The following is a 27130-nucleotide window of genomic DNA, read 5'->3' as shown; positions in this document are numbered from 1 at the left end:
AACAGCCTCCTGAAGACCTGAGGCCATCAGAGACTGTTCATAGTTTTAAGAGCAAACTTAAGACTTATCTCTTTAATTTGGCTTTTACCTCAACCATTTTTACAGATTTTTCTGCTCATGCATCTTAGTGTTATAACATATTATCTTATTAATGTATTTATTTGCTACTATTTATTAGTCTATTTATATATATAGTATACATTTTCTCATGCTCTACTTCTTATGTATTTATCGTTTATCTTTTTTTATCTAGCCTTTTTTTTTACTTTTTGATATTTACTTTTGTTTTTTATTTTATCTTACCTTACTTTATTGTATCTAATTAATTTCTAAGCTGCCTCCAGTGTTTCCTCATTGCTCCACTTTGAGATGGAGCTTCCTCAGTTTGTGCTTTATTTTTAATCGGATGGTGGATGGAGGGTCAGGGTGGAGGGTTGTGGATGGGCGGAGGGTGTTTGCTTGTTTCTGTGTTTTGTTATTATTATAATTATTATTATTACTTTCTCCTTTTTTATGTAAAGCACTTTGTGTTGAATCTCTCTTGTATGAAAAATGCTATACAAATAAAGTCTGATTGATTGATTGATTTAAATGCATGGTCAAGGAAAACAATCCCCAAACAGTTGGTTATGCTAAGGTTTCTTCATCTATAGGGACAGCAGGGTGAGTACTTTGCTGTGTCTAACCTTGGAAGCATCAGGCATGGAGCTGGAAGAACAGGAGAACACAGATGATGGACATTGCGGCGGGTTGCTTAACTAAGTTAAAGAGATAAGAAAGCAAAGGCAAACTGTTATTTTAAAAATGAGTTAGTCAAGGATCAATCTGAAAACTGCTAGTGTCTCATATTTTTACCACCCATGAAGGTGATCACAGAGTTGTGCTTATGGAAGAGAATTTAATGTTGATAGTCTGGTAAATACACTGACCCTCCTTGATACAACAGAAGTTATTTTCCCCTTTCCAGAGAAAATTCCCTTTGTTCTATAGCTCAAAAAAAACCCATCAGGGAAACTTGTGTTTGCCCTGTGATAGTTTGGTGACCTATTCAGGGTGAACTCCACCTCTTGCCCAACATCAGCAGGGATTGGCTTCAGCAGTAATAGTTGTGAAGTGTGGTGTACATGGATCATCTGCTTTAAGTTTACCTTGCAGGCCAACATAAAGTTGTTATTCCAGCACATCAATTATAATTCCAGCAGGTTGGATGTTATTCTACCAAGTTAGTCTTTATTCCTGCAGGTTAGGCATTTTTTTTGACGGATCAGCCAATGCTCAGGCAGCTCAGTCGTTATCCCAATGATGTAAAAACAGATTTTCAGGTGCTGCTTTTTGTACCAACACTATGATACGAAATGTATCCTCATAGTCTACACCAGTGATAGGCAAGTGGAGGCCCGGGGGCCGCATACAGCCAGCACCCTCACTTGAAGTGGTCCTCAGTACAACTGCATGTAAAAATGCACAAAATTACTTCTTGCAATTAATGTTGGTCTGCTGTTCTTGCAATGAAAAAAAAAAAACACAGTAAGTGGTTATTTTTTATTTGCTTCAAACCTGTTGTATTCCTATTTATACTGTTATACATGCATTTGAGCATGAAATATGTGAAGTTACTGCCCTGTAAACATATTTAAAATTGCAGTTTCATCATATCTGGTTAAGCGCACGGTCCTATATGTGGCCCTGTGGTAGTCTCCATGAATTGTGGCCCCCTCCAGCATTTAAGTTGCCCATCCCTGGTCTACACTCATCTTTTGACTATAGCCTTAGTAAAGTGGACATTTTCTCTTAACAATTGCCTTTCTTCATCTTTGCATTAAACAATTCCTTTAAGTGGAATGAGGTTACAGCTTCCCATAAATGTTAGGACATTGCACATTAGTCTGTAACAACAATCTGTTAGTTAGTATCTGATCATTGCTGTCTTTTCCTGTTACATATTCACCTAAATAAAAAGCCGCTCCAGTTTATAGAATAGAGCATTTATTAGTGTAGGGCAAACATAGTGGCATAGCATCAGGCATGACCATCATCCCTGTACATTCATTTTCATCCTGACAGTATTTTGTCCTCAGTTATTTTATTTGAGACTTGATTTAAAGGCACCAAAGGGAGCCTACAAGCATGTTTTTTTTGCTTGTCTACACAGGTAGTTTGGTATAAAAGTGGTAGGTGACAGGCTTTCCAGAATGACAGATCCTTGTGTCACTGAATGCAAACAACGTAGTGAAGCGCTGCATTTTTAAATGTCAAGTTTTGATCTGCACCTTTGCTGTATGACAAACAACATTTTCAACAGTACAAAGATACACATGACTGTATGTGGGAGATTTATTGCAAGGTATTGTACTGGAATTTGTTGATGGACCATTCATTCATCGGTCATTGTGACATACAGGGGGGAAAAAAGCTGTTTTACAGCGCAATAGCACAAAGGCACAAAATTCAAAATGATGATAAAAATGTGAAGGGAACAGCTGTTAGGCAGAACTGTACATGCAGGGCTGTATGAGGAATTACAGTTCAGGATCTCTACACCTCCTGATGTTTCTGTCCGTAGGGCCACAGATTCACTGCAGATATCTTCTCTTGCAATGCAGCTGCACTCTTCTTCATGTTCATTTCCCTGTTTTTCTTCCATTGTCAGATATTGTAACACTGTATTGTGCTCTGTCTATATGCTTGCCAATTTTTATTTATTTAACCATTATTTAATGAGGAAGTCCCATTGAGATTCAGGATCTCTTTTTCAAGAGAGACCTGGCCAAAATAGCAGCCAAAACTCAACACAAGTGTTTAAAAATAACATTTACAATAAAACAAGTGCAATATAACACAATATTAAAACATAATGAGCCTTATTAAGAAAAACAAGCACATGTCTCTATCACCACAGTCTTGATGGTAGCTTTAAATTCATTGATTGATATCAGACTTTCTAGTTTAAGCTTTTTATGTAGATTGTTCCATTCCCAGGGTTGAGCATGCTGGGGAAGAGAATGCAGTTTTCCCAGTTCAGTTAAAACACGGGGGACATTTAAGAGTAACCACTTAGAGGAGTGAAGCTACAGAGAGGAGGTTTCACAGGTACACAGGAAATTTTACAAGTATTGCTTTGTAGATGAAGATAAACCACTGCTGTCTTCTACGGATTTGGAGTGATGTCCAACCATCTAATTCATAAAGAATGCAGTGATGAGTGAGGGACTTAGAATTTGTAATGAACCGTAGTGGCGCATGGTTCACTGAGTCAATGCGCCGCAAGATGGAGGATGCTGCATGCATGTACAAAGTATCAACATAATTAATTACAGATAAAAAAAAGTGGCTGTAAATAAAGCAAGCTTTGTTTCGGAAATAAAACCCAAGCTTTAGTTTGCTTTAGTTTAGTTTAATTTCATTTAAGGAGGACTTTATCAACTCAGCTCACAAATACAAAAAAAAAATGTGTATTAGAAGTGTATATGAGAGATGGATCTAGCAGAGAATGACAACTGGTTCAGCCATTTTGCCATATGTATGTTCAACCATATGTAATGATTTATGCAATGAATGAATGCCTATGTGATTTGGGGGCTACAGAGAACTGGTACGATACATTTTGATTGACATGACAAAAGCAACTAATATTGTAGGAAACAGCAGATAGTATTTGCGATATGTTCTGATCTGAAAACTACCAAAGTGACTGAGAAAAACTCTAATAAGAGCATTCACAATACTAAAAAATAGAAAGTGCAGCAAAATTGTGGAACAATCTTACATTAAACAAAAACTTAGACGATAATAAATTATCAAAATTTATTTGCAGTTTGTTGTGGAGGATTTATTGTTCTTCAGCAAACTGGAGGTGCTCTTCAGCCTATAAGTTTGAGACACACACACACACACACACACACACACACACACAATGTTGTCACAATTATGTACTGACAAGTGCAAGACAATATTTTATCAAATGTATACTTTTAAAATGGCAACTATTATCAAGTTGGGCCAGATGTAGTATCAACAATAGCCATGTTTCCATCAACCAACTTAGATGTGCATTTTGAAGATTCGCATGAGAAAAGCTTGCTGGAAACACCAACATTTAAAAAAAAACTTTTGAAAATGCGCATAAAGGTTTTGATGCGTGTTTGAGGTGTTTTTTCTCTTTTTTGCAAAATTGTTGATGTGCAACAAGGGATTGAAACATTTTTTGCGAATAAGTTCTGACTTAGCGAACATTTAACTCATGACTGATCAGCTGCCGTGTTCTTTCTCACAAAATCTCTTCTTTTTCTACTGTTAACAGATGGATTAGCCTACAGTAATACATCACACTGCCATCTTCTGACCAGAGTCCTTTATCCAGCTTTGCATTTAATCAATATAAAACAGTTGATGGAAAAATCCTGGTAACACTTTATTTTGAAGGTGTCTACATAAGAGTGACATGAGCGTGTCATAAACATGACATGGGATGTGTCATGAACAGTAATGACACTTTGAAGTAACATTAATGCTCATGATACTTGTCATGTCATGTTTCTGACAGGCCTTCAAAATAAAGTGTTACCATATCTTGCTTAAGTCACAAAGGCATGTTCAAAAAATTGAAAGACACAAATAATCAAAGTCAAGGAGCAAAGCGATCTCATATATTCTCCTTTCTGAAGAACTCCGTTCTGAGTGGATATTCCTGAAGTCTGTACAACAGAGGAGAATTTTCAGAAAAGCTGAGTGGTTATTATTGATTTTAATAACTAGAAAATCTCTTAAGAAATTTTGATTGTGTGCTTTCCTCTGGACCGCCATTCTCGTGGCTCAAATCAGCAGTTAAACAGGGACTCTGTCCTGAATTCACAGAAACCTCATACAAGTCTGTAGAACAAACGGTTCACAAGTTAGTAAAAGGGGGCGTGGTGAATCAAAAGGGACGGGGTCATCAATCACCAGTTAAACAGGGACTCTGTCCTGAGTTCACAGACACCTCATACAAGTCTCTAGGACAAACGGTTCACAAGTTAGTAAAAGGGGGCGTGGCTACTCAAATGGGGCGTGGCATCAATCACTAGTTAAACAGGGACTCTATGCCGAGTAATCTGACACCTTATACAAGTTTGGAGGACAAACGGTTTATTAGTTAGTAAAAGGGGGAGTGGCTAATAAAAAGGGGCGGGGTAATCAATTACCAGTTAAACAGGGACTCTATGCCGAGTAATCTGACACTTTATACAAGTTTCTAGGACAAACAGTTCATTAGTTATGAAAGGGGGCGTGGCTAATCAAAAAGCGCAGGAATTTATAAAACATTGTTATGTAGAACTGGTGAATTATGAACCATCATCATGCATGACAAGTTTAAGGCAGATTGGACAATGTATGGTCAAGTTATAAGGTCTCGTGTTTTATGAAAAAATGCCATGTCTGTTCAGTGAGAATGACGGAGGAGTGGGAGGATGGGGGAGGCTTTGGTAGCTGTGAGCTGATGTCTGTTGAGTTAGAGTAAACTGTTTTCACTTAAAATGTCTGTGTTGGAGGAGCAGAGCAATCAACTGAAATTAACTAACAGTTTCGCCACGCTGAGCAGCCAGAGGTCGACAAACTGAAAATTCTGGCAAGAAACAGAAAGCATTTTTGGCAAAACCATAATACCTATCATTGATCTGACTTCACTTTGAGTGTCCTGAGTTCTTCCTGAACGTCTGCATATGTAGTTTTTTTTAAGAAAAATGAAAAAATAGCTTTGTTAGAGCGATCTAAAAAAAACTGTTACATACCCTTTTTTCAGAAATCTTCCTGCGTTTTTAATATGGGAGCCAATGAGGCTGTTGGTGCGTGTTGGTGGTGCTTCTGTGCATCCTACGCCCAAACTATAACTCTGACAGCCTTACCAGAGGATTGTGAGTGAGAGGACAAATTTTCCTATGTTTCTATGTATAAATTATTTCTGTAGAGTGAAATTTGCGGCCTGGAGCGCAGTTTTCAAATTTATTTTTTGACAATTTTTTCTCTCCCTCTACACTCTTGCGATGATGTCACACACTGTGACACGAACATACTAGGAAAAACTAGGAAACAAATTGAGAAAAAAGTCTAGAAATATCTAGAAAAGCTTTAGAAAAATTTAGAGAAGGATCTATAACAACCTAGAAGGTGATATTGAAAAAAAATCTAGAAGTCTATAGCTTTTCAAGATTTTAATTTAAAAAAATTAAAAGGATCTAGAAAAATCTAGAAAATGATCTAGAAATGCTCTTGTAAAAACTAGAAAAAAAATCCAGAAAAAGATTTTTTTTAAATCTAGAATATGATCTAGAAAACAAATATCTAGAAAATCCAGAAAAATCTTTTCTAGCTTTTCCTTAATCCTTTTCTAGAGTTTTCAAAAGCAATTCTAGAGATTTCTAGATCTTTTTATGGATTTTCTAGATATTTGTTTTCTAGATCATTTTCTAGATTTTTCTAGATCCTTTTCATTTTTCGAAATCTTTCTAGATATTTCTAGATTATTTTCTAGATTTTTCTTGATCTTTCTCTAGATTTTTCTAAAGCATTTCTAGATTCTAGAAAAAAAATCTGGAAAATCCAGAAAAAGATTTGAAATATCTCGAAATGCTTCCAAAAAATCTAGAAAAGGATCAAGAAAAATCTAGAAAATAATCAAGAAAAATCTAGAAAAGCTCTATCATATTCTAGATTTTTAAAAAATCTTTTTCTGGATTTTTTTCTAGTTTTTACAAGAGCATTTCTAGATCATTTTCTAGATTTTTGTAGATCCTTTTATATTTTCGAAATCTTTTCTAGATGTTTATAGATTTTTCTTGATCCTTCTCTAGGTTTTTCTAAAGCATTTCTAGATTCTAGAAAAACAATCTAGAACATCTAGAAAAAGATCCAGAGATATCTAGAAATACTTTAGAAAAATCTAGAGAAGGATCAAGAAAAATAAAAAAAATAATCATTCTAGAATCTAGAAAAGCTCTCAGAAGAAGTCTATGAATATCAATTTTTTTTAGAAAAATTAAAAGGATCTAGCAAAATCTAGAATATGACCTAGAAAAAATCTAGAAAATCCAGGAAAAGATCTAGAAATATCTAGAAATGCTTCAGAAAAACAATGAGAAGGATATTAGATATTTTTTTTTACTTGTTTTGGAAAGTCTTGACTAGCCAAATTTTCTCTTTCCATTGGCAGATAATTTTGCTATTTTAAGCAAAATACACCTATTTTTTAAAATTAATTTGGTGCAGCCTGGAGCGCAGTTTTCAAATGTATTTTTTGACAATTTCTTCTCTCCCTCTACACTCTGCGTGATGACATCATCACTCTAGAGTCTGAATATTCCGTGTAATACACACATGGCAAAATCGCCCTCCCCATTAGTTTGGAAAAATGGAAAACTATACGTGCAATCGCTGAAATTTCACAGGACTAGAGTTAAATTCAGGCCGTACAACTTTCTAAATTGGTTCGGAATTTTACGAGCAACGGTGTGCGAATGGTGAGGCCCCGAAGTTGACGAAATGCGTTTCGGATGGGCCAAAAAGTGCACGTTTGTGCAAAAATGTGCACGCAGATCACTAATAAAAGTAATTCCACATGATTCCCGATTAGGGCGCAACTTTTGAAGTTTTTACTTTTCGCGATTTCTCAAAGCTGCGAGACTAGTTACACGCCAAAGTTTTTACGGAAGAATAATCTATAAAGAATAATAAAAATGGTGAGTGTGCCTCGCTGCTAAGCCATGGCACTAATAAACATGAGCAATAATAAGAGATGCCTCATGCCTCACTGCTAAGCCGTGGCACTAATAATAAAAATAAGCCCGGTGAATAGTAGTTAGTGTGCTTTTGCAAGCAAGCACACACAATAAAAAGACATAAGCCCGGTGAATAGTAGTTAGTGTGCTTTTGCAAGCAAGCACACAAAATAATAAAAAAAAAAGAACTTACATGTTGGTGATCCTCTCTAGCCTGTTCTTAAGGTCCTCCTGCACAAAGAAACAGGACAGATAAGACAATTACTATGTTCATATTTTTCACTCCAAAGTCAGTATTGGGAAGTTAGGTTGGAAGAAAGACTCACAGCAGCACCATGGATTGGCCTGAAAGCAGACATGTAGATTGCTATAGTGTCTTATGTATTGCTTGCATTATTGTATAGTCAATTCAGGACATTTGGGATACCCTTACCAGTACAACAGGCTTAGTTTGGAAATTAGTTTGCTAATGCCACTAGCTGACACTGTTAGAATTCAGTCTGTTTACATCTGTCACACACACAAAAATAGAAGCTTATTTGTAAAAGAAATACATAAATCAAATAAGTCAGTGTTCTGCTTCCATTAAAGATTTGTTTTTATCAAAATAATATGCATTAATTAAAAATTATAGCCAAAGCTTTCTGTGTCTCAGACCTGGGCAATGAGGTAAGCCACAGTAAATGGCTGTAATAAACAGTTAACAGTATAATTCAACTCAGTACAGCAAATAAATCTACAACCTCAATGACTTAGTATCTACAGCTTCTAAACAGAAAATGTTTTTTGTTTGATTTTAAAAAAGGAGGGAAATGGAAGGTGCTTTGTTTTGTCACCCTGTAAATACTAAGACTGTCTATCTGATTTACTTTTATCCTATGAACCCTGGAGGACCCTCAGGTCTTCTGGGAGCCTTTTAATAATACCAGAAGTTAGAACAAAAACCCACGGTGAGGCGTCATTTTCTCACTGTGGTCCACGTTGGTGGAACAGCCTCCTGAAGACCTGAGGCCATCAGAGACTGTTCATAGTTTTAAGAGCAAACTTAAGACTTATCTCTTTAATTTGGCTTTTACCTCAACCATTTTTACAGATTTTTCTGCTCATGCATCTTAGTGTTATAACATATTATCTTATTAATGTATTTATTTGCTACTATTTATTAGTCTATTTATATATATAGTATACATTTTCTCATGCTCTACTTCTTATGTATTTATCGTTTATCTTTTTTTATCTAGCCTTTTTTTTTACTTTTTGATATTTACTTTTGTTTTTTATTTTATCTTACCTTACTTTATTGTATCTAATTAATTTCTAAGCTGCCTCCAGTGTTTCCTCATTGCTCCACGTTGAGATGGAGCTTCCTCAGTTTGTGCTTTATTTTTAATCGGATGGTGGATGGAGGGTCAGGGTGGAGGGTTGTGGATGGGCGGAGGGTGTTTGCTTGTTTCTGTGTTTTGTTATTATTATAATTATTATTATTACTTTCTCCTTTTTTATGTAAAGCACTTTGTGTTGAATCTCTCTTGTATGAAAAATGCTATACAAATAAAGTCTGATTGATTGATTGATTTAAATGCATGGTCAAGGAAAACAATCCCCAAACAGTTGGTTATGCTAAGGTTTCTTCATCTATAGGGACAGCAGGGTGAGTACTTTGCTGTGTCTAACCTTGGAAGCATCAGGCATGGAGCTGGAAGAACAGGAGAACACAGATGATGGACATTGCGGCGGGTCGCTTAACTAAGTTAAAGAGATAAGAAAGCAAAGGCAAACTGTTATTTTAAAAATGAGTTAGTCAAGGATCAATCTGAAAACTGCTAGTGTCTCATATTTTTACCACCCATGAAGGTGATCACAGAGTTGTGCTTATGGAAGAGAATTTAATGTTGATAGTCTGGTAAATACACTGACCCTCCTTCAGGATTCCTCTGTTACCAGTCTATATCCACATGCTCAGTCTATTTTACTGTCCCTGCAATCTGGATTAGTGGTTTGTTTTGTGTTTAATGCAACCACATTCTTAATATATCAGTAGTAGCTGGCTTGACAATGCATTTTTTAATGGAAAATCAATTTATTACAGCATTGATCCTGGTCCCATGTTATAATGTTTGATACAACAGAAGTTATTTTCCCCTTTCCAGAGAAAATTCCCTTTGTTCTATAGCTCAAAAAAACCATCCGTTAAAATCTATGACAAACTCTGTGACATGTTCATTGATGGCAGCTTGCTGTATGTTAATTCCACAATATCTTGCTTTTGCCTTTTGTCATTGGCATCACAGTGTTTTATACAAGACAGTGCTCTTGCTTTGATTATCAATTTGTAATTTGTAACTGTTAAGATGCCTGAAAGATGTTTGATTGGACCAAAACAATAACAAAATCAGAAACGGACTAAAAAGCAAGACATTTGGTGACATTCTACACGGAGATTAAACTAAAATGACAAGTCATACATGGACACTACCTGGACTGTGTTCAGATCTAGTTTAGTTTCCAATAACAGGACTCTGCTCATCAGATTTTCCCAGCTCTCTCTGGATATAGTGATGACGTCTCCTTCATTCTGGAATAGAACATGAATAATAGAAAAGGTAGCTGCAATGGTAATGTTTAATTAAGTTGTCTGTCCAATAAAGTACAAATATTTAATAGCAGGGATAATATATAAAAGGCACAATGAGTAGGGGAATTACCGATTTGGTCTCATAACTTTGACCCTTTCACTGTATTTTCACTTAATGACAGTTTATTTGAACGTTTTGTTCAGTAAAAATGTCTTGTTAAGCGTTTGGTTGGACTAACAGACACTCCAAGGAGTCGCTGTTCAGTTTTCTGAGGTAAGTAACATACATTTTGTTTTTTCGTTTTTTGCTAGCCAAAACATCCCAGCTAATGCTCCAATGAATGCTAACATGAATTAGCAGCAGCTTCTCTCAGTCAGGTTGAGGTGTAGAGAGGTGTGTAGTCAGTGATCAGATCCCTCTCGCTCCTCCACAGTCCAGATATGGTCTGCTCCCTGTATCGCAAACAAGATGGAGATACAAGATGGCGACGAGTGTAAAGCTAAACCCGAGGCTTCCAACGGGCAGGCCACAAACCAATGGGTGACGCCACGGTGACCACGTCCATTATTTATATACAGTCTATGATCTGCAGGGACTCTGCCCTTTGCCTGGAGTTTCTATTCCCTTTTCATTTGACCGTTTTCAGGATGTTTCTGATGCTCTGCCTCTGGCCTCAGCTATCACTCCTCATTCTCATGAAGTCATCTCTGGCTGAAAATGCAATCAGTTGACTACTGCAATGCCCTCCTGACGGCCTCCCAGACTGCACATTAAAACCGATTCAGATGATCCAGAACGCGGCGGCATGCCTGGTCTACAACCAGCCAGAAAGGTCACATGTCACACCAATGCTCATCCAGCTCCACTGGCTACCTGTTGCAGCCCGCATCAAATTCAAATCTCTAATGCTGGCCTACAAAGTTGTCTCCAGTGCTGCACCCAGCTACTTGAATGCCCTGATTCAGGCATACGCTACCTCACAACCGTTGGGCTCTTCCCATGAACGGTGTCTGGCTCGGCCACCTGTTCGCCCAAGGTAATCCAAACTCTTTGCATTTCTTGTTCCCCGCTGGTGGAACCACTACCAGTTCCAACCAGAGCAGGGGCGTCCCTCTCTACCTTTAAAAACCTCCTGAAGACCCAGCTCTGCAGAGAGCATCTTCTCTCCTACCACCACACCACAACTCTATTCTGCACTATACCTTGATTGATCCCCTTTTTTCCTGTAAGTCGCTTTGGATAAAAGCGTCTGCTAAATGACTAAATGTAAATGCAGTGATGAGCCTGAAGCTCTTGACGCTCCTGTATGGACAGAAGTACTATACCGATTAGCTAACTAGACTGAAGATGCTAAATTCCTGACAAATTAGATGTTGTTGAGCTGGCAAGGGAGGTGCCAACGATGAATGTTGTGTTTATAAATCGCAACGGACAAACATTACTCATTGTACCTTTAAAGCAGTAGAGAATGTCTTATCAACCTTGTCTTTGTTTCTCTGTTTGTCAAGTTCTTCCAGGCGTTTCTCCAGGATACTGAGCCTGTTTAGCCCAGACAGAAGACTCTGTTGTTGAGATTCCAGTGCTGAAAGCCTAACCTCCATCTCTGATGTCTGAAAGACAGTTACATGACATTACATATTAGAATATGTTCAAACTGTTCAATGGATCCAGCTGTCCTCAGGTCTTTAGGCATTTAACATTTTCAGTATATAACTCATTTTGGTGAAAGCTGCAAACTGCATCACATGTTGTTTCAAACAAAAAAAGTAAATATTAATTTATTTCCAGTAACATCGCATAAATTGCACCAGAACTCCGGCTCCATCCAGTCTCTTTACTCAGTATGAAGTATAACCACTATAATGTACTGGTTAGGTTAATGCTTACATAAGGAATGTTATCTTTCTCCTCCTCCCACCCTGCCACCTCTCTGATCCCATTTCCAGGAGAACTGGAGGAGCACACTTCTTTATGAGAGGTTACATTATCGGAGGAGGATGCATCAGTTGAATTTTTGGGAAAAATGGAGGAATTTTCTACGTGGTTCACATCAGATGGCCTCTCAGAAACCTGAAACAGATAAAAACACAACAGCATTCATCTAAAGAGTAATTGATACACTATTACAACAACAACTACTACTCTTAATAAAACAACAGTATTAAAAACTAGAAAATTTCCTCTGGGGAAATTTTGAAAGGGCCACGGGTGCTACTGCCGGTGTGTGTACACTATGATGAGATTCTTCAGAGATTTCAATCTATGCCCTTTAACCTCAAAATGTGTGTGTGTGTGTGTGTGTGTGTGTGTGTATGTGTGTGTGTAGGTGTAATTAAAATCACATAAAGTTACCTGTGTGTGTGCGTGTGTGTGTAATTAAAATCACATAAAGCTACCTGTGTGTGCGTGTATGAAGCATGTTTATGCATGTGTGAGGAGTGTGCGCACTTTAGTGCATGTGTGTGTGTGTGGTTTGTAACTGTAATCACATCAAAGATCAAAGGCAATCAGATCAAAGCAATCAACAGAATGAACTGCAGCTGTTAATGTTCCGAAAGAGTGACAGCAGCCAGAGGTGGACAGACTCGAATTTCTGGACTCGAACAGAAAGCATTTTTGGCAAAACCATAATACCTATCATTGATCCGACTTCACTTTGAGCGTCCCGAGTTCTTCCTGAACGTCTACATATCATTTTTTTTAAAGAAAAATAAAAAAAATAGCTTTGTTAGAGCGATCTAAAAAAACTGTTCCATCTTCCTTTTTTCCAAATCTCCCCAAGAGGTCCTGGCTGCAGACCTCCACTGTCAGGCCCCTACCTCCACTGTCAGGCCCCTCCATTGTCAGGCCCGGAAGTGCACGGCATACATTTCAAAATAAAACTGCAGACCTCCACTGTGAGGTCCGTACCGCCGCAGGCTCCACTCTCAGGCCTGGAAATGCAAGGGATACATTTCAAAATAAAATCGCGAATGCACTTCCGGTTGAATCGTTTTCTTCACAAATGAATTAATTTGTGAACAATATGACAACATAAATCAATCCCTGGTCTATTGTATATATTGTTTTTATTTGTATAGTAAACTTTTGATTCGTCAGTGCACACATTTGCTCTTAAGTTATTACTCATATTCATAAGCCAACATCTCATAAGATGTCATAGGCCTATACTGTACATTGTATTAGTATACAGAGTACTTCACCGCCTTTTTCATTATGATTTAATTTTGACTTTATTGCACTGCTCTTTTTCTATACATTTGTTTCAGTTAGTTTTTCTGTGGTATTATTCTGTATTTTTATTGTTAACCACCATAAATTTCATGTTTGGTTCTATGCTAATTATGTTCTCGTGCTGCTGGAACACCTAAGTAACACTAAATACTACCCTAACTCTTGATATCTACAGTATAAACCATGTAAAATTATTATGTGATCAACGAGAAAACAAAAACACACAAAAAAAACCACCAAGTCACAACATGATCAAATGTTCTGTATACCTTTACTCACACATACACACACACACACTCACTCACTCAGTGGGATATTCACAATAAGCCAAAGAATTTATTTTCTCTATTATTTCTTCACAAAATCTCCAAATGTCATCAGGGTTGTGAAATGTGAATTTGAATGGCTCCAGGGTTGCTTCTCTTTCGTTCTCGTCCAAGTCTTCTTTCCACAGCCTCCCATACTGTAAAGCATAAAATAGGCTATATCATGTGTTTGAATTATAGTACATGAACTTCAATTCAAATTAATGTATACAGCCTGCAAACTTATTGTTCGTCTTGTCTTTGCTTACAGTAAAATGGCCACTTGCACCAGGTAGTGTAAATGAGGCCATACTTATGTAGAAGAAGTAATAATGACTACGAAAGTACGAAAGCCGGCATGCTTCTTAATAAACACACCACCACAGCAAACCTCTCAACTGGACTCGATAATTTCTGCGACAGTTAAAACCAAAATATACTCAAGTATCAAAAATAAAAGTACTGATGGTGCAGAAGCATTTCAGTTACTATTCGGTTTTTTATACACTGTAGTATACAACAGAGGTGGAAAAATAAAAGTAAAAATGTTCCATGTAGTTCTGCCACATGTTGATTCCACGAGTTCAAAAATATGTTTTCAACTTTGTGAATATGCTCAATTAATGCACGGAGAGTTTACAAAAATATTTTATAACTTACATACAAACAAATGCGAACAGTTACTTTACGTTATGCACTAAAAAGTTAAGAATCATTAGGTGTTGATGCAAACCACCATTGGTGAAAGTAAACTTTGAAGTCATCTAACTTAGCTTCAAAACGACAACCCAACCCGACATATAACATTCGGTAATTTGCGTCATTCATGACTTCGATAACGACTATTACAACGGCACGTATATTGACGAAGAACACAAACCATGCATTTACTTTCTCTGGATAATAAAAATCAGAAACTCACCGCTACTCGCAGAATAAGCTTACTCTTCTTCTTTTCGAACATATGCGCTCTCGCTGGTCTCTCTCAAATTCAAAGGGCAGGTGAAAATGACCCTCCCAAAATGTCCTCCCCACGCCACAAAAAACGTCCTCACTTCCGGGCCTGACAGTGGAGGGGCCTGACAGTGGAGGTAGGGGCCTGACAGTGGAGGTCTGCAGCCAGGTGCCTCTCAATCTCCCTGCGTTTTTAATATGGGAGCCAATGAGGCTGTTGGTGGTGTTGGTGGCGCATCTCTGCGTCTTACGCCCAAACTATAACTTTAGCTCTTTCAGCTTTACCAGAGGATTGTGAGTGAGAAGACAAATTTTCCTACGTTTCTATGTATAAATTATTTCTGTAGAGTGGAATTCGCGGCCTGGAGCGCAGTTTTCAAATTAATTTTTTGACAGTTTTACCTCTCCCTCTACATTCTGAGCGATGGTCATTGAACAGGGATTGATAAAAAAACTATATGACCTATCGAAACGTGGATTAATACACCAATACACAAGGCTGTTTAAAGTGTAAATGGAGTCTCTAGGTGAAATTATGCCGGAGAAGTAGACGTTTAAAAATCTCCAATTATTGTTCTTTTTCGCTCATTTTTTGTCGGCCGTCCCATTCATTTCAATGCAAAATTTTGGGCAGTTTTTCGCGACTTACGGCGCGAAAAATTCGTATTCTGTAGAGAAAAGTAATAGCACACCGATCCCGATCAAACCGCACGTTTTGATATATAATTTGTCCTGCAACTCTTTAAGTTGTAGGACTAGTAGCGGGACGAAATTGCGTCCGGAAGAGGAATAAGAAAAAATCATAACAGTAACATATAGTATACTGTTATACTGTGGATATAATGGTCCCTACAGCTATTGCTGTATGGGACCAGTGTTCGGTGCGATTGCCCCGAGGCCCTAATGACGAGGGAATACAGTCAGGGTGAGTGCTGTCAGTACACCCAAAACTGCTCACAGACCCAAGGAGGAGGGCTGTTCACTAGATTGACAGTCAGAGTCAGTTGTGTGGTTGGTTGAGAGTAATAATGAGGTGCTTCATTTCCCATGCCACCTGTTCTAGAGAGAACTGACAAAGTGCCTCGAATGGAACTCCAGCCAACATGAACAAGGTAAGCACAGCAATGTTGTTTCGGACGAGCGAAAAGGGTCGACCTCTGTGCTAGTCATGGATTGGCCATAACAAACACCATGTTGGAGCATAGGGTGGTTCATAAGTGTACTGGGTACCAGAACACCTGAGTAATGCGTGATTGTATGAACTTCTTCAATGTAAACTACCATATTTCCTCAAATAGTAGGCGGGGCTTCTATTCATAAAAAATCAGTTTGGGGCCCGGCTAATAATAGGGGCAGGCTATTATCTGAAGAGGGCTTTTATTAAAAAAAGAAAATCAGAGCAGCTCTGACCGGCACTTTTTAAGGTGTTTTACACAGCGCATTGTAGCCAGTTACCCGGATGTCAGCCATATTGGAAGTACTCGGATGTAAACAAACAATGAACAGCACACTGAATGTTCATTTTAAGCAGGAATTTAAATGTCTAAACTACTAAAAAGCCCAGAAGAACGTGCGTAAACAGCTCAACTTTACAGAGAATGACTAGAACAGCGGGGGAACAGACTTTGACATAACACCGGTAAGACACCTGGGTTATAAAAGAGGCCAGCTTTTATTTACTAAAAATTGTTTTTACACCTGGTTACTAAATGAGGCCGGTCATTAATAGGGGCCCGGCTTTAAATTGAGGAAATACGGTATTAGAGATAAATTTCCCCACGTCCTGCCATCAACTGGCATCGATTTATCTCTAAACCCAGGAACCTTCCCATCGATTTTCAACAACTAAACTCAAGATTTATTCATCTAAGCTATCAACCTGTCTCAGACTCCATCCCAACAAGGCTGCTGAAAGAGGTTTTGCCCTTAATTAGTACTTCTTTCTTAGATACAATCAACCTGTCGTTATTAACAGGCTATGTGCCACAGTCCTTTAAAGTAGCTGAAATTAAACCTCTTCTTAAAAAGGTTAATATCGATCCAAGATTTTTTAAAGCAAAATACAGACCAATATCTAACCTCCCCTGCCTCTCTAAGATCCTGGAGAGAGCAGTCACAAATCAGCTATGTGATTTTTTACAATACAATAGTTTATATGAAGATTTTCAGTCAGGATTTAGAACTCATCACAGCACAGAAACAGCACTGATAAAAATTACCAACAATCTTTTATTGGCTTCAGACAACGGACTTTTTTCTGTACTTGTCTTGGTATATCTGAGTTCTGCATTTGACACCATTGACGATCACATCCTTTTACAGAAAATTGAACATTTAATTGGCATTAAAGGAAGTTAAAGCTGATTTAAATACAATTTATCAGAAAAATCCCAGCTTGTTCATGTGAACAATGAATCCTCCATGCACACTGATGTTAGTCATGGTGTTCCATAGGGGTCTGTGCTCAGACCAATTTTATTCATGTTATACATGCTTCCTTTAAGAAATAACATTAGAAATCATTTGATTAACTTTCATTGTTATGGTGACAAACTCAATTATATCTTTGATCAAGTCGGATAAAACAGATAAGCTAGCTAAACTTGATGCATGTTGTAAAGATATAAAAACACGTATGATCCAAAATTTACTGATGTTGAAAAGATAAAACTTTAGTTATTTTGCTGGGGCCTGTACACCTAAAAAATACATTATTTAAATAATTAATTACCCTCGATGGCATTCCCCTGAGGTTGGACTCCAGCACCACCATAAGGAATCTCTGGGTTATTTTTATAGGATCTGTCCTTTAGCTTCCATATGAAACAAACTTGAAGGACTGCATTTTTCTCACCTACGTAACATTGCAAAAATCAGATACATAATGTCCCAAAGGAATGTAGAAAAACTAGTTCATGCTTAGATTACTGCAACTTCCTACTGTCAGGCTACTCCAATAAAACACTTAAGACTCTCACTCACTACTCTATCACCATCACCATGGATCACAGATGGGCTTTGAGGCAAATCTGTGATTTGTGATTCTGGGCTATATAAATAAAATGTACTTGTCTTGACTTGACATCTGAATCTCTCTTACCCTTTCAACCCTCCCTCTCTATCCTTCCGTCCTCTCCCCTCTCACACTCTGTCTATTGTATTGTACTGTTCTGTGCAAACAACATCTATTGCACGCCTGTCCATTATGGGCAGGGGATCTGTTCCTTTTTGTTTTGATTTTCCTGATCCAATAAAACTGAGCTCTCCAGGTATGATCTTAACCAGAAGTTCTAATCCTTGCGTTGCTCATCGCCCCTTACGTAATAATTTTTTTTTTTAGTAGCCAACTGTGCAGACTAAGAACTCTCAACATGGAACAACACACAGCCTCCGAGACAGAGGGAGATCAGTACTGTAGTAAGCAGCAGTCAACTAGCTTGCTGGCTATAATTGTGTTGTTTTTGCTACTTTTCTATATTAATAGAAATTAAACAAAAGGGGGGGCTCAATGAGCAAAAAATGTATTTGAGTGGTGTGTAATACTATATGGTAGTGTGTAGTTTAAGTAATAGTTTAGCAATTTATATTATACTCACAGTTTCTGCGTCAGTCAGTGTTGGAGGACCTTCTTCACGGTCATCCTTGTGTGAGACAGGACATCTGACTTTTGGCTGCAACAAAGATAAACAAAGAATCCTATTGCATATGTTGATTTTTGCTGAATGATGTTTGTCTGCTGTTTTTTAAATTCCCTCTAGACCTTTTTGGTGGTTGACGTCCTGAGGGCTGGCTGGAAACACCTTTCCAGGTCTGCAGGGCTGGGTATCAGTACTCAACCTTTACCTTTATAGTATCAACTGAAATAACTGTGTCAAGAAGTATGAAAACTTTTCCAGTGAAATTATACCTGCATTAGATCCTTGTTGTACACGGTTCAAGAAAAAAAACATTATTTGTATGGGATTAGTGGGAGCCCACCATTGCAAATGCTTTTCAATTTAATGCAGCGTGTCTTTGGCCCACTATTGAAGAAGCCACAACCCATACAGTCTGAGGTGTGGTGAATTGTCTTTTGTGTACCTTGTAGTGTAAGAGTGGGCAATATGACCAAAATCTTTGATCAAGTGCAGTATGGTTATTCTAAACCATTTAATAATTTAACATTTTCTCTATCGTTATGAATACCGATACCATTATATAATATTTTTATATACATATATACATATATATATATATATATATATATATATATACATTTAATAAGGTACCCACTCCTGTATTGCATATTTATTGCTACTTACTTTATCTTTTAGGGACATCTTAAAACATTAGTTTGGTATCATCAAACAGAACTGATTAAATAAGTGGTTCCAGGATCTTTATTATCCAAAACCTCAGATCTCTACAATAAAAGGCAGAATGCTGCACTGCCTTTAATGTTAGAGACTGCAGCTAAGGTTAATCAATCTGCATTTAAGATATGCAATAAAATAAACAATGAGAATGTTCTGTACCTTCTTCTTTTGATTGTGTTTCTGCAGGACAAAGTTAATGATGTCACAGGTGACAGAGACTTTCCTTAGAGAGAAACCCCACTGTAGGAACTGCTGCTTGGTCAGTATGGGCTTATAGTGGAACACGTCTCGCAGTACCTAAACACACACAAACACAGTTAAATGGACCACTAGTAGAATAATTGTGAGCATAAAGTAGAAACGAACTGTTCACTAGTAGGTATCACTAGTAGTAGAAAAATGTAATTGAGAAACTTTTGAGCTGCATAAAGAGCTCAGAACGTGTTACCTTATAAAGAGTGTCAGTGAATCGGAGGTCAGTTTTGCCTGTCAGCTCCAGTCCAGCCTCCATTAGTTGTTTAGCAAAAGGTGGAGAAAAGGAAGTGAGGGTGAAGCTCACAATTGGTAAAAAAGCTGAGGGATCTCCTTTAGAAAGGCTGGTGGAGAAACAAAGAACAACAAATGAGTAAAGCAAGAATCTAATATGTAATGGTCATGCTGCACACTGCTAAAAAAATATTTTATCACAACTCAAAGGAGTGCAAAATCCAGTTCACACACAGTTCTGTTGAGGGCAGAGACTAGGGGTGGGCGATATGGCCCTAAACAAATGTTATAATGGTTATATTTATAGTTACAATGGCGCTTGACGGTGTATTTATGTGGGTTGATGTAAATGACAAGTTTTTTGATAACAATGTTGTGTGCACGATGTTATTTTTGAAAACGGAGGGGGGGGGGATATTTGTTTCTCTAAATACCCTGCTATGCATAAACGTGGCCTAAGACTGATGTCAAAATAATCGGCATCGGCCTTAAAAGACCCGTATCGGTCGAATTCCACTACAGATTCCTCACAACTTCTAGATTCATATGATACCATTATATTCCTAAAAGTGAGCCCACTACGGCCTCCGAAAAAACAAAGACAACGAAAATACTGACACTAAATAAAGGCTAAATATCAATACTTACCGGCCATGAATCAATATAATATTGCCACGCAAAATATCACGATACTATGCTGTATCCACCCCCCCCCCACCCCCCCCCCCCCCCCATAACTCTAGTGTTTCCATTAATTTATTTTTATATTTCTCAATAAATTATATTTACAGTAGTTAAAATTAGCCCTATCTTAATAACAGTAAAATGCTGCTTTGTGCAGCAAAAACAATTATCCAACAATATATATAGAATAAATATAACAATCTAAGTGTGTACTTTTACTTTAACTTTTTTGGACTCATTTTGAATTAAATGATTTGACGTCACTACGTCAACAAGTGGGAATGTTGGCGTTATTGTCATATGGATTTTTTAAAATCATATACAAAAAATCTACCAATATTATAGTGAACGATAAGAAATGGCACACCCCTAGCAGAGACTGACAACCACATTCTGCCGCTATAACTAAATATAATATAATAAAATGGGGTGCCAGAACCACATTACGCAATAGCTGGCAAAGTAATTTTAATGAAGTGAAAACAAACCAAACATACTGTGTACCAGGTTATGTTGCTAAGCAACAGTTGTCATGTGTGTTACTGACAGTATGTTCTTAAGTGGTTTCCATACTTGGAATAATGTGTTGTACTCATCAAGGTTTAATGCATCTGTTAATGACTATGTAAAGGCCTGTATGAGTTTGAAAAATATCTAATTGCGATTCTTTTGACTGATATTGCGATATGAGTCATGATATTGGAGATAATGGTAATTTTTACATCATTATTCTCGTTTTTATTTAATAATATGTGATTTATTTGGAGGATCTGAAGCAAACAAAGGTTTTTGCTTACGTCTGAAGAATATGATTTTTATTTCTTACCTGTGCAAGCTTTTAAAAAATTTGGTGCACAGATATGGTAATATTAATGGTCTAAAATAATGTGAAATTGTATATTTGTAAATGAAAAATGTAAAATTTCCTTCAGGGCAGACCACCTAACCAAACCCCACCAAATACATGCACCTAAGTCTCCCACTAGCCTAGGGAAAACGCTCTACTCATTGCTGTGTTTGTTGTAGATGTCTATTTAATATGCAAAATACTGGAGCCAAACAATAAGGACATTTGGATGCTTGCCAAGAAACACACAATGATTGTATGAAACAGCAAGAAAACAAAGACATAGTGTAATTTCTTTTGCAATAAAGGTCATTGAGGGTAAGTCTGGACCCATGTGCAGTAATGTATGTCACGTTACACTTTATTACTACTTTTGGTCAAAATTGAGTTATAACTAAAAATGAACCGCTTGATGTCTGTTTTATCTTGTGACAAAGTTATAGATTTCAATTTTGCTTCATTTCAGAAAAATAACTATATAAAAACTACAAAATCCAACTCAAAACCAAGCAGTAATTGCACTTACCACAGTCTGCTTTGGATATATATAAACTCATTTAAACATAAAAATAATAGAAATGATGCATTTATTTGAAAGGGAAATTATTATCTAGACAGTGATTAAGTTAAAAAAAGTGAGATACAATTATATTAAGACTAAAATATAACATTACTTTATGATATTGAGTCTAAAATACACAAATCTCTGAATAGAGCTGTTAAACACTTTTAAATACAAAATCAATTTCAAAATGTTTATTCACTGAAAACTAAATATAAAAACTGAAAGAAGACGACAACAATAGTTACTGCACTATTTTTTTTTTTGCATTACTATTAGAACCTATTACAGCAAAACCAGAGTGCAGTAACTTAATTTTTGGGGTCAAAGGTCAAATATATCGTTGTGATTTTTGAGCATAAATATTACATCATCAATACATGTAGAAATAAGTGTTATATCACTTCATGATGGTCACTCCTACCTATAACCATTTGGCTGGCCAGTTGAAAAATGTTTTAAAAACTTTGAAGCAGTTTTTTGCCCTTTGCACAGTTACTGCAGTTAGACTTTGTAGGGCAGAATAGACATTCCACAAAGAGTCATATGAGCTTTTAGGGATTGTGTCAGACGTGTTCAGTATAATAACGTTATCGGAGACAAAGGCCACCAAATAGTGGTAAACCCAACAGCTGATATCGTCTTTCAAGGCTCAACTCACAGTGGTTTCATTCTGAGCACAGAAGGTAATGTTCAACATTTCCCTCACTGTAAACTGCATCAGTATTATCCAACTGTTGACGCATTTAAAGATATTGCATATGAGTAATTAATGTAATCGCCCCGACAACACAGTTAGAAAAGCAGCTGAACTCGTAAAAATAAACTTGAAGTCTTCTCTGAATGTTACTACCACTACTGACTGGAATGTCCAAGTCACGTTGGAGATACTGGTTATAAAAAAGTAATGCTAGATCAGTTAAATATTAACTTGTTGTATTATGAAAGGTGAATGTACGTTAGTAACAGTCAGGACTGTTGGTCACTTAAAAAGTTAAAATTTGTGTGATTTGTCACAAATTATATGTTTTATTTTGAACAACCACAACTAGTTTAGTCAGGTGTATGTAGATAAAATATATAAACAGGGTACTAAAAAGTAGACCAGATAACAGCATGTGAACATACTGCTGTGCAAGTAGTTGTTAAATTGTGATTTGATCACGAGAAGTAGTTTTCTTGCTACTGTGCAAAAGTCTCAGGCTGGTGTGAAAAATGCCTAGAAGAATTGATGCTGGTTTGAAGGCAAATGGTGGTCACCAAATATTGATTTGATGTAGATTTTTCTTCTCTTCACTCACTTTGCATTTTGTTAATATACTATAAACATTTCTATTTTTGAAAGCATTCTTATGTAACAGTATTTTTCCACACCTGCCTTAAACTTTTGCACTTTACTGTATAAATGAGAAAAAGGACGATGGATGGGAAAGGGTGCAGGCATAGTCCGCCACTTATCAAGTTGTACCATACATGTGGCTCATAATATTATTATGTATCATCATCTAAGTGAGCACAGAAGGTAATGTTCAAAATTTCCCTCATGTAACCGGTGGAGGCTTCTCTGCGTTGTGTGAATTGACGCTCAGACCAGATTTCCTGTTGGAGGCGATCTCCGTTTATTCTGACAGCAAAAACAATCTAAACAAAAACAATCTCCAGTCAGTCCTGCCCTCAACTTCAGCTCCTACGCAAATGTACAAAAGTGTATTATAGAACATTTAAGCATAACGGTCAATTTAAGATTAATGAACATACACAGGAAAAAAGTGCAGCTTACCTCTCCCATTAATAGTGACAAATGGGGAGGGGTAAGCGCGAGGACCCAATATATATGCAGTAGAAGGACACAAAAAAATGACGTGGATTACAGGAGCTTAATGAAAACACAAGCAAAACCAGACTAAAGAGGATAACATGTCAGGTAAGAACTATATATGGGTGGTTGACGTGACACTCAATTTTTGTGTTCCCAGTGACAAATATTACTAAAATTTGATAATATTTCATTAAAATTAATGTTTTAATATGCAGCTCATTCTTCTACATCTAATCCATCTGCAAACAATGAGTATCGTTCTTCAACTATGCAAATATTCTGTTTTGAACATGACATTTTTCCACCGGTGCAACTGTACTAGGTAGCATTACTTATCTTAAAACAACTGTAATTTAATGAAAAATTAATCTAAATACATTAAAATACTTGAATGCATGTCATACGAGTGTTTACTTAATGAATCTAGACGATATAAGTGTTAAGGTCCCTATGTAGAGTTATTATGACACATTACATTTTGTCCGCAAAACTGGTGTCCTCCTGGAGCAACGGCATTATGTAGATATAAAACAGGCATTAATGTGACCACCCCATTACTGAGAGGGGTCCTTCCAGAATCAGGAAGGACAGAAGACATCTCTGGAGCAGGTGGACTGCACACAAGATCAGTTCTGTCTCAAATATTTTCATAATATTACTATTTCCGTGCAGTGTTGGAACTGGTCGTCTTAAGGTAGTCCTTTGGTACAACGCAGTTTAAGTATTGATCTGAATATTTTTATCAATTTACATTGATTGATAATTGAAAATAATGTAAACCTTAACACTGTTACTCAGGATGAAGAATGTCTCTCATATAGCTAGGCCGCAAACTAGCATTGATTTCGAAAATGTCCACTGGTGAAACGCACTGTCCTATAGTACAACATGAAGTCAGTTTCACTTAATTTTTTCCTTTACTCCTATCATAATGAAAATTAACATAGTGAAAGCAAACATGTAAACAAACATTTTTTGTATTACAAGTTTTATTGAAAAATTAGTTTAAATATGCAAAAGAGATATAATCCGAGTCTAAAAAATGAATGGAGGTTAATGGACGGCCGCATTTGGATGGCCCGTCCTACCTGGCTGACGGGAGCTTCTCTGTCCTGCTTGGGGATTTCTTCTCCTCTGTTGCCCCCCTCACCTGTGGGGTCCCTCAGGGCTCTATACTAGGTCCCATCCTCTTCCTATTATATATTTTACCCCTAGGGGACATCCTAGTCAAACATAACATCTCCTTCCAATGCTTTGCAGAAGATGTCCAGCTATATCTGCCTCTTAATGTTGATGGGCAGGCTACACTCCAGCCATTGCTTGATTGTCTGGCTGACATCAGATCATGGATGGGTGCAAACTTCCTCAACCTTAACGAGAGCAACTTTTAATGACTAATTTAAGTAGCTTTTTTGCATTTTCTCTTAACCTCAGAATTTGAGGACAACACAACTCAAACCTTCCTTCCCTGTTTTGTTAAAGCTAGTTTGATTTCCATGTTGAAAGTGAGAGGCTGAGATGACCACCAAGGAAAGGTCTAGGAAGTTTAGGGAGAGGCTGAATGAAGATCCTGAGAGGAAAGAGAACTTCCTGAGAGAGAGACGCAGAAAGTAAATTTGACAATGTTTGATAATTAATTTGACTTTGTACACGACATGGGCATACTAGTACTCTGTTGTCCAATGGTGCAACGGAATGTCCTGTGGTGCAACAAATTGAATTGTGAGTGGAAAAGGTATTTTAATGAAAAATGTATGTAAAAGTGTGGGATAGTACAATAATGTTATCATCACTATGCAGCTATAAGGATGAAATGAAGATTCCTTGGGTTTTATACCAATTATAATGAACGTAACCCAGGCATTTGGGTAAAGTCTCTATGTGTACATCTTATAGTATATAAATAACATAATTCTGAATTTTTTTGGGGGTATGTTTGATATGGAAATATAATTGGGACAAACTGATATGCCTTTGGCTTATCTATCTTATCTGTCCAACATTCTCTGAATTAAATAATGACATTCTTTATTGTGTTGCACCGGTGGACACATTTTAGGACTACCACACCAAAAAGTGAATAATATGTGAAGAATTAAAAATGGACACATTCAGTTTTGAATTATTCACATATAAGGGAATATAATTATATATCATTTGACATATATTTTTGAATTATTATTTTTTTCACTTTGAATTTGAGTTCACGTCAACCACCCATATACAGATTTTGGGTAATTATAATACAAGAAATCAAAACTAAATATTTACTATCCTATTTGCAAAATTTCTGTACAATTAGCCTTGTTACACTCACTTTAAACTGCATCAGTATTATCCAACTGTTGACGCATTTAATGATAATGCATATCGTCACACTGTTAAAATAGCCTAAGTCATGTTTTGTCAAAATTGGGTTTTTTGCCTAAATCATCTCCTCATGACGCCGGCCACCTATGGTAAAATCACCTCAGTTGATCAGATCATGTGATTTTACCCCTTTAAGATAATGGCCTATGTCAAGTGTGTGACTTAAGTGGATTTATTATGCCTAAGTCAAAATAAAATGTGACTTAGGCAATTTTTTGAACATGCCTTTGTGACTTATTTTGAAGGTGTCTACAAAAGAGTGACGTGAGCGTGTCATAAACATGAAATGGGATGTGTCATGAACATTAATGACACTTTGAAGAAACATTAATGCTCATGATACTTGTGATGTCATGTTTCTGACAGGCGTGTGTGACTCTCATGTAGACACCTTCAAAATAAATTGTTGCCATATCTTGCTTAAGTCACAAAGGCAAGTTAAAAAAATTGCCTAAGTCAGTTATTTCTCTTAAGTTACATAATTTACACACAGTGTTATCACTATGCCAATGGCTATCCTTTGTTACATCCTTTTTGAGTGAAATGATCAATAAATGTCATATGTTACACTTTTGGTGAAGTTTTTTGTGTTTCCTGCAAAACGTGAAAAAATGCGTTAGGCGATTATTTTAATGTAGTCGCCCTGACAACACAGTTAGAAAAGCATCTGAACTCGTAAAAATACACTTGACGTGTAGGAAGCCTTCCAACGTTACTGACTGTAATGTCCAAGTCACGTTCGAGTTACTGGTTATAAAAGAGTAATGCTAGATGAGTTAAATATTAACTTGTGGTGTTATGAAGGGTGGATGTACGTAACGTCAGGGCTGTTGGTCAGTTAAAAGCATTAGTGTCGGGGTTAGGCTCAGTTGTTGTCTTACCCATTGTAGTCGACATATCCTGGATACTTTATCGACCGCAGGAGAGTTTCCAGTTTACGAAGACAGCCGTTAACATCTCCGGTGGAAAGCATTTTAATAAACCGGGAGAGGGGAGAGACAGACGCGCTAACCTAAACTGCTAACCGGAGGTTTGTTTCTACCGGTGATCAGAAGCACGAACGTGATTGGCTGTTGTACGTATTTTTTTTCACGTCTATTTTTTTTGTCTTTATTGACAATTAAGAAACATTACAATCAGACAAAAAGGGATTTCAAGAAACAAATGTCACGAAACAAAGAACTAAT

General features: G+C 37.0%; 1 protein-coding gene across 2 annotated transcripts; it reads right to left on the bottom strand.

The window, feature by feature from the left end:
* Nucleotides 1-3789: 3789 nt before the first annotated feature.
* On the bottom strand, nt 3790-26999 carry cep44 (centrosomal protein 44). 2 transcript variants are annotated; one of them, XM_059334250.1, is made up of 10 exons: nt 26825-26998; nt 19624-19771; nt 19335-19472; nt 18417-18491; nt 12215-12397; nt 11809-11937; nt 10228-10326; nt 9426-9497; nt 7945-7982; nt 3790-3865 (listed from the first exon to the last, which is right to left on the bottom strand). In XM_059334250.1, exons 1-10 carry the CDS (start codon nt 26914-26916, stop codon nt 3805-3807), a joined length of 1035 nt encoding a protein of 344 aa, XP_059190233.1. In that variant the 5' UTR covers nt 26917-26998; the 3' UTR covers nt 3790-3804. The 2 variants fall into 2 exon arrangements, with proteins under 2 accessions (XP_059190233.1, XP_059190234.1); XM_059334251.1 differs by lacking the exon at nt 18417-18491 and having other exon boundaries at nt 26825-26999.
* Nucleotides 27000-27130: the final 131 nt, after the last annotated feature.

Source organism: Centropristis striata, chromosome 1 (genome assembly GCF_030273125.1).
Source record: "Centropristis striata isolate RG_2023a ecotype Rhode Island chromosome 1, C.striata_1.0, whole genome shotgun sequence".
Taxonomy (NCBI): domain Eukaryota; kingdom Metazoa; phylum Chordata; class Actinopteri; order Perciformes; family Serranidae; genus Centropristis; species Centropristis striata.
Note: the sequence above shows the minus strand (reverse complement) of the source record. Positions and strands in the feature narration are given on the sequence as shown.